A 9,024-nucleotide genomic window follows, 5' to 3' on the forward strand; every position below is an offset into this window, starting at 1 on the left:
TAAACAACGGTTTTTTGTTTGTATAAACTTCCAAATGTTTATACTTATGCGAGAAAGTGATTATATAACACGAATATCAAATCAAGAATAATATCATTATTTATTAAGCATAGAACAGTGTATTTCCTCTTTTTTGTCGAGAATTGAATATCTCTTAGTGTTGACAGTTGTTTTGAGAAACGAATATATTTCTTTGTATGCAACTGTAAGTGTAAGTCTTCGACTATAGGCTATTTGCTATGGAATTTCAATAAATAAAATAAAAATATTATATTAATTTATTAAAGCACAAATTACACCCACAAGAGGGCCAAAGGCATGACAATTACATGTAATAACAAATAGTTTGAGCTTAATTTGTTATTGTGTGTATATGCAGGTGTTTGTAATATTCTTACCCATACTACATTTTGTATTCACGTCCCATATCAACATTCCCTTTTTTGAAGTATCTGATCAGTGCCGTTTACCAGTGTTTATTAAGTTTGTGTAGGGACAGCTACAACAAGGTATATACAAACACTTGCGAGATCGTATTTTTGTTCTTTTAAACAGTTGTGTAGAAACAATGGTGCATAGCAGTTCATGCAAGCTTTAAGTTGGCCAGCTAGTAACCCAACTCAACCACTCTTCGACCATCACGCCATGCCAAATTACTTTCATTTTCTTGGGAGGGAAGCAATGTTTCACTCGGACAAAACATTTCATTTCCAATTATACATTTTTTGTTATATTTTGATGAGAAGCATTTAATACTTTTCAACCGAATTGACCATTTTTCCGACGAAGCGGAATACCTTCCGACATCTTGAAAATATTTTTCTGGTGTAAGGGAGATAACTCTCATAACAACGAACGCAAATTTTCCCGTTTTCCGCTATAGGCGTTCATTTACGTACCTCTCACCTTAAATCGAGAGTTTGTTATTCCAATTTTATCACAAATTCGAGACACGAAATCAAAAACCGTTTTCACAACGGAAGTAGTTTCTGCATCTGATGGCTTTCCTATTCCCGAACTTTGAAGAATATTATATGTCAATTCATTTGGATCTTCAGGCGGAGATATTATGTTTTCAACGATGAGGTTGTTGTCGTATTTTATTTCCTTCATTATGCGAGACCTACAAATACCATGATCTGCATCTAACGATTTTGTCATGCAGTCATTTGTAAGAACTAAAGCTACATCTAAATTTCCTAAGGCTTTCGCAAGACCACATGGGTTGTGTCCCATTTGATCTTGAAGGTTAACATCAGCCCCTGACTGCAAAAGCACGTGTGCAATTGGTACTGAATTATACCATGCTACGTAATGCAACGGAGATGAACCGTTAATGTCTTGAAGATTACAATCAGCTCCCCTTTTCACAAGAATCTTAAGCTGTTCAGCATTTTCATACACGAGAAGCCCCATCAATGGTGAACGACCACACTTGTCCTTAACATTAAGATCAGCTTTGAAGTCAATAAATATTTGTATGATTTCTGAAGTTCTCATTTTGAAAATTGGAGATCTCCCAAAGATGTCTACAGCATTTACATTTGCACCTTGTTGAAGAAGATAGAGAATTGCATCTTTATCTGGTATCCACATGTCACGTGACATCAGATGTAATGGGGACTCTCCAAGATGATTCTGGGCATTAATGTCTGCTCCCGCATTACAAAACATCTGAATGACGTCAGCTGAATTGAACATACCAGCACATACTCTCATAAAAGCTGTTTTCCCAGCTCGGTCAGGTTCATTGATCAAATGTCTAAGTACGTTTTTAGGAATTCTCCCAAAGCCATTTTTTACAAAGGCCTTCAAGTAATTGTCAGCATTAAGGTATAAATCTAAGTATCGGTTAAGGTAGTTCCGACCTTCATCATCGTACTTCGTTACATCTGCTCCTATTGTTATTAATTCCTTTGCAAATGTAATACCAAATCTATAACTAAAGTCTAAAAGCATATGCCCGTCATAGTTCAAAGCGTTGATTGAAATTCCCTTATCCACAAACTTCTTGATAAAAGATAGTATTGTATCAAAATGCTCAATCTTTCCGTTAGCGCAAAAGCAGTGGAGAATGTTATTTCCAAATTTATCAACAACATCGAATTTTGATGTAGATATATTAACCAAGTATTCTGCTACACTTATATCATCAGAATGACAGGCTAACATTGCTGGAGTAAATCCAGACGGGGAAGAGGCATTGCCATCAGCTCCAGATATGACTAACAGTTTAACTATGGCAAATGATCGCTTTATTGCAGCTCTGTGAAGTGCAGTGCACAAATGTTTATCCCGCCGATTTAAATCAACGTTATATGTAATAAGTAGTTTACAAATTTCGATGTCGTCTTGATAAACCGATTCATGAAGTGGTGGGTTTTCTTGGCTTTTAGTACCATCAGGGGATTCTCCTCTCTCTAAGAGTTTTCTGACGCCATTTATATTTCCCATTTTTATGAGTGTTGTGAGATTAGATGAAGAACTGCTAACGTCTAACTGGTCTACTGATAAGGAAAAAAAAGTTGAAGTTATTTTCTAAATACTACTATAAATATTCATGACCTCACTGAATCGAGCGTCACTTATGAGTCTTTTTGTAGATGAAATTGTACAAAATTGTATTCTTGGCATCTATGATGAGTTTATTCACAAAAGATAAATCCTTTTCTTATCATTGCAATCTAAGATTTTAAAAATTTCCTGTAGAAAATTGAAAAATTAGTCAGAAAATTCCACAAAGATTTAATGCATAAAACAATCCAGAAATATATCGTATGATAATCAAGATAAATTTATCTAATAGACGATCCGCTATGCCACAATGATGTTACAACAACAGGCACTGTAAGATCAAACCAATACCGTGATTCATGTGAGAGAAGTCAAAAAAAGAATTCGAACGGTATGACTTAAGGAAATAACATTAACGAAGTTATAGCAGACACCAATTAAAGTGTTTTTTAGTCTGGATTTTTCTTTAATTATCTAATTTTCATTTGTCCTCTTCTTTGGCTTCTTTACGTAGTCAAGTGGTCAACGCATAAACAAAGGGGAGATGTGAAAAAATTAAGATAAATAAGAAGATGTGTATAATTGCCAATTGAGACAACTCTCCAATAATGACCAAAATGACATAGAAGTGAACAATTGGTATGATTGCCAATAAGACATCTATCAACCAGAGTTCAAATGAAGTGGATATGAAGAATTATAGCAGCTCATGTACAGAGATTGTGTGTGATCGACCACGATCTCTATTGACAAGGATTGCCGATTTTCCTGCCGAAAGTTGTAGGTTCTCTCCTGGTATTCCGGCTTCCTTAACCAATTAAAGCTGGCTCCCATAATATAGCCAACATTAACAAACAAACACACTCTTATTGTACATTTGTTAGACGTATGTATTATTTCAAATGTTCTTACTTACCTGCAGTTCTCCTGTAGATAACTTCAATATCCTCTGAATCCATTGTCCAATATGTCACGTCCTTTTATATATTTATATACTTTTTTTAAACATATTATTGGTTCTATAATTATTTTTGATGCGGAAAAACTCGTACGATTATAGTTCCATATCGTTGTTAAATCAAGCCATCAATACCATTACTGCAATGAATAAATAATCTCCATATTTATTAAACCCCAATCTGGTACCAGTATAATTGATCATAATCAATATTTGACTTTATTTTCATTACTCCGATTTCAAAATTGCGCGCAATAATCAAACTTATCACTGGTCGAGCTATTAATAACGTGATGATGGTTCGTTAGTGGAGTAGGTGAAGAAGTTTAGAGTTATAACTTAAAGGATAAATTACTTGCATCTCAGTACATATTTTAACTAGGTATTTTTTGTTTCATATCTGCCTATTGCATAGTTCTAGCAAAAATCAAAAACTTCTTCCAACATTGTAACTTATAGTTTGATTATTGAAGGCTCTGTCTGATACAATGAAACCTTTAAGACAAATGACTCGCTGTTATTCTTGCAATATCATAATATCAACAAACTCATACTCCTTTTATCAGCCGATATGTACAGAAGCCATAAAGGGACACATGAAAAATAAAATTAATCCGTTATCTCGATTTCCAAATCCGTTATCTCGGATTCCCAATCCGTGGTCTCGGATTCCCAATCCGTAATCTCGGATTGATAATCCGTTATCTCGGATTTCCAATCCATGATCTCGGATTGATAATTCTTTATCTCGGTTTCCCAATCCGTGATCTCGGAAAGTCGCAGTATGCGAGACATAGGGATTTCAATCTGGCAGCGGCGGCGTAAACAATTTGTATTTAGCTTTATATTTCAGAGGATATAGAAGACCTGGATGCTCATACCTAGTATACAGATGCCTTATGTTACGACGTTTCCGTCTGTCATATATCTGTTGTCTTTGACCTCATTTTCATGATTCAGCGACTGCTTGAAAAAAGGTTTTAGTTTTTTGTTATGTTAGTTTCTCACTTATAAGTAATAGAATAAGTATATTCGGTATATGGGTTCTCTGCAAGGTCTACATGTCCGTCAGACAGGATTCACCTGACCACGACCTCATTTCATGGATCAGTGATCAAGATTAATGTTACGTTATTAGGTCCGTTTCTCAGATACTGTAAGCAGTAGGTCCACTATATTTTGGCGTATGGAATGATTGTAAGGTGTACATGTCAGTCTGGCAGGTTTCATCTAACCTTGACCTCATTTTCACTGTTCATTTGTCAATGTTAAGTTTTTGTGTTTTGGCTTGTTTTTCTAATACTATAAATCATAGGTCCATTATAACTATATTTGGTGTATGGAATGATTGTAGGGTGTACATGTCTGTCTGGCAGGGTTCATCTTGACCTCATTTTCATGATTCTTTGGTCAATATTAAGTTCTGAATTGTTTGGTCTGTTTCTTGTATACTATAAGCAATAGGTCAACCATATTTGGGATATTGAATGATTGTAAGGTGTACACGTCTGTCTGGTTTGGTTTATCTGACTTGGAACTCATTTTCATGGGTCATTGATAATTTTAAGTTTATGTGATACTTGTAGTAAAACTTTATGTTTAAGACTATCAGCATAAAATCAATCATGGTTACTAAAGCAGTCGAGACATTTCAGCTTGTGCACTCTTGTTTAATTTTTTTTTGGCATTTCCTTGCCATTGTTTCAAAAACTATAGGAGCTAAGTTTAAAGTGTAAATGACAAAAAATATCAGCATGACAAGGTGTATCTATCCTAAAAATTAAAGAAAATCTTACAACTTTTTTTGGAGTTATTGCCCCTGAGATATTGATTTTTTCCCTATTTTTGTCTCGCCTGCGACGAAAGTCGCGGAAAGCGAGACATAGGTGTTGCTTTTTCGGCGGAGGCGACATGACAATTTTGCATTTTTTTTCAATCCGAAATAATGGATTGAGAAACCGAGATAAGGGAATCCGAGATCACGGATTAGAAAACCAAGATAACGGATTTATTTTATTTTTATGTGTCCTTTTATGGCTTCCGTTGATATGCGTTTCAATCGTGATAATCAGTAGATTTGTCATATAACAACCATAACATATACCTTGATTATTTTAATCCTTCTTAAAAGGCTTGGTAAGGAAGCAAACGTTCAAGATAATATTTATCATTAGAACAGACGAGTTTCCAGTTGTCGTTTTATGACACGGGATCATTTGGGGAACCCGCGAAAATAAGAAAATATAATTTGAATTGTTCAAACTGATTTTATATAATAAAGCCTGATTGAAATTTGCTGCATGTGTAATGAAAAAAATGGGATCAAACCTATCTTAGGTATGATCGCCAATGATCAAACATTGTAAATCAATGTGGTTTGATTTGTTTTCCAATTGAAAGCTAAGGAGAATCGGTTTTAGTTTTGAATTGGAAAAAAAAGAATACAGGTAACGATTTTGAACTATTTTCAAACTGGCCTACTAAACGAAATATTTCGTTGAACTTCTTCTAAACAAAAACCATTTTCACATCACCAATTTAATCTTTAGCCGGGAAGCAACCTAATATTTACAAAACATTACATCAAAATGGAGCATCCAGTGGTTGCCTCATGTTTTGCATGACTTTGTGTTATCTTGTGGAAAAGATTTCTTTAAGGAGAATCATGTCCGTTTATATAAACCAATATCTCCTTAAACATTAAACTGCAGTTATATAAAGAACCTATGTTTACTCATATGTCAACTACATCTCATGAACGTAAACAATTATGTTAAATCGTGCATCTATTTTTCTCTGATCATTCCAACCAAACAGCCAAGTAAGCTCACGTATATCACTTTTTTTTCAAGGAATTGAAGTTTCTTTCATCTTTTCGTGGTTTTTGTATTGGGCTTATGAATTTTAATATTTCTCGTTGGTACGTTTTTTCTCTTTTTTTTTATGTACAGTTGGTACAGGCCAAGAAGAGCATGTAAATGGACGTAAAAAGTTAACGTGCGTTTACTTTAAGTGTACTTCATGTTAACGCGACGTTTACTCTGTGTTACATTCAAAACAAAAGTAGACACACCAAGTAAACATCCAATCACGTTTGCATTTAGGCGAAATATTCATGTTTTCTATTTTGTACTTAACTAGCATATATAACAGCAAACTGTCTACGTATCCTACACTAACTGATAAACCCATCCTATAATTAAATGTTGAACGCCATCGTTCTGTCTACAAAAAAACTCACCGATGACGCTCGAATCAAAAATGTTTTTAAAAGAAGGCGAAATGAAGTGCAAAGTTGAGTCCAATGAGGACCCACAATTCCGTTTTGCCAAATACTGCCAGATTATATTTTCCTGGGATAGAAAATCCTTAGAAATTCGAAAAGTTAATCTATGATTATGACCATGTCAATGGTAATTCATGAAAACACTGAAGAGCTGCATGACTACTTGGCTGGTGATCCCCTCGTGAATAAGTTTAAATATTTAGCACTATTTAAATGTGCAAGGTTTTTATATACAGTTTTGAATATATATCATTTTTGAATAGCTTCATAAAACATATTTGTACAGATATTATATATTTAGCCATTATAATGAATTAGCATTGAGGTTTAAAAACAAAATCAGATCATTGATATCCAACTGAAATAGTGTTATCACGAGAATCAGATGAAAACAATTATCAAAGTATTCTATTTATTGTTGTTTAATTTACATGTAAAAAAAAATAAACTCGAAGTCTCTTCAAAAATGCAGTTTTATTCATAAGTTTGAACACATACTTAACGCTGTAAGGGCATGTTAGTAAAATAGTAAACGTGTGATATCTGTGCTAAAAGCCCGATTACTACGACTAAATAGACACATGGTTATCGTGCTTTCTTGAGTAGACATTAACTATATAGATATTTCAATAATGACATTATTCGCTTACTTATAGTAATCTTCATTTGCTAAAAAAAGAAAAAGCAGAAATGCGGAGTAATAAAACATCGTGTTTTGCTCCCAAAATTTAAAAGGATGTGATCATTGTTAAAGACTTCCTTTTTCCCATAAATGACCGTCTACCAAAGCGTTCAATCGAAATTTGTAAGTTTTGATCCATTCGCATCTATTTTTAATTCCAGTTGAAACGTTACCAACTCAAAACATTCTAAAGCGTACAACAGGTTAACTCGTAGAATAAGGATTCATACATTATTGTAAGTTCAGTATATTGTTTAAGCATGCAAGCAACTGTTTTGTTTCGAGTACTACTGATGAGTCTTATGGAAACGAAGCGTGCGTCTGGCGTACAAAATTATAAGTCTGGTATATTAATTTTGATGAGCTATCACATAAAATATAAGGTATTCAAATATTAAGATAAAATGAATGTCTTTTCTTCATGGTTTAACCCCCAGTTTAGTTCAAATATGCCTGTACCGTGTCAGTCAAGTAGTTTCTATGAAACTGTTTGAAAACATTTCTCTCCAAAAAAGCAAATAAGTATGACATTATTTAAAAAAATAGTACGTACATTGAAGATTGGTTTTTCCGTTTATATTATAGAATAACTCATCTACTGGTGCCTTCTCCTGTCTAACGAAACATTTCGTCTTCCCCTGGGATAATTTCCTTGATCAACTCCTTATTTACTTCCTTTTTTGTATCTTTCGTCAATTATCATTGTGATAATAAGATTAACGTTGTTTACAAAAATAGATACGAGTGCTTCCTTGTTATTTTGTTTGCAATTAATATCTATATTTAAAGTAATTATACAATAGAGATTTAACCGACAATACACGTCATTCTGAAATAAAACCCGCTTTGCTTATAATGCACTAAATAAAGGCAACAGTAGTATACCGCTATTCGAAATTCATAAATCGATTGAGAAAAAAACAAATCCGGGTTACAAACTAAGTTACATATTAAATTTGTTTTTTGTGACAATGATTGCCTTTCGAATGCTCTTCGTGGCATGAATAATGTACAGGATTGATTTTAGTATATAAATGATTTTTTTAAAGAATTAACTGTGTGATGAATATATGAGCCGTTTAATAAGGAGAAACATTACATGGTTTTAACTTTTAAAAGTAACCTAAGGTTATAGTTATCTGCAAGAAAAAGATTTCTTTTAACCATGTCAACTGAGATCGCTATCAAAATTTAGCATGCACAAACATTATATTTTACCATGTTTTGTTGGGCACTTAAGTAAACATGTTTATTGGGAGGCCAACATTTCAAAATGTATGCCATATTAAGATTTTGACCCTCATTTCACGGTTCATTGACGGGGACACACGTTCATTGCAAACGGGTCATTACACCCCAGTTCTATTGTTATACTTCATAGTTTCTATTTCTGAAACATGTGTAAATTGAATAGATCTATTGTTACGAATAACAATGGATTTTGACCACAGGTTGTGGCGAGTGGGGTTTCTAAAACACAGTCCATTGTTATTCATAACAGTAGAAATTGTTTTTTTTAATAGCACGAACATAAGAGATTACTTATAGTGTTTACTATAAGTTGTTTCAAGAAATATTAAAAAA

At 33.6% G+C, this 9,024-nt stretch overlaps 1 protein-coding gene across 2 annotated transcripts; it reads right to left on the reverse strand.

The window, feature by feature from the left end:
• Positions 1-260: 260 nt before the first annotated feature.
• On the reverse strand, positions 261-8,195 carry LOC127723992 (serine/threonine-protein phosphatase 6 regulatory ankyrin repeat subunit C-like). 2 transcript variants are annotated; one of them, XM_052230701.1, is made up of 3 exons: positions 7,994-8,195; positions 3,431-3,612; positions 261-2,504 (listed from the first exon to the last, which is right to left on the reverse strand). In XM_052230701.1, the coding sequence occupies exons 2-3, from the start codon at positions 3,471-3,473 to the stop codon at positions 892-894; spliced, it is 1,656 nt and encodes a 551-aa protein (XP_052086661.1). In that variant the 5' UTR covers positions 3,474-3,612; positions 7,994-8,195; the 3' UTR covers positions 261-891. The 2 variants fall into 2 exon arrangements, with proteins under 2 accessions (XP_052086661.1, XP_052086660.1); XM_052230700.1 differs by having other exon boundaries at positions 261-2,507.
• Positions 8,196-9,024: the final 829 nt, after the last annotated feature.

The sequence above is a fragment of the Mytilus californianus genome, unplaced genomic scaffold, assembly GCF_021869535.1.
Source record: "Mytilus californianus isolate M0D057914Y unplaced genomic scaffold, xbMytCali1.0.p SCAF_14, whole genome shotgun sequence".
In the NCBI taxonomy this organism is placed as follows: domain Eukaryota; kingdom Metazoa; phylum Mollusca; class Bivalvia; order Mytilida; family Mytilidae; genus Mytilus; species Mytilus californianus.

What these genes read in the sequence shown, in the direction of transcription:
- LOC127723992 (XM_052230700.1), bottom strand. Translation starts at nt 3,473, where the DNA reads ATGGATTCAGAGGATATTGAAGTTATCTACAGGAGAACTGCAG. An exon ending in TATCTACAGGAGAACTGCAG is followed by an intron (nt 2,508 to 3,430) that starts GTAAGTAAGAAC and finishes TTTCCTTATCAG; the next exon opens with TAGACCAGTTAGACGTTAGC.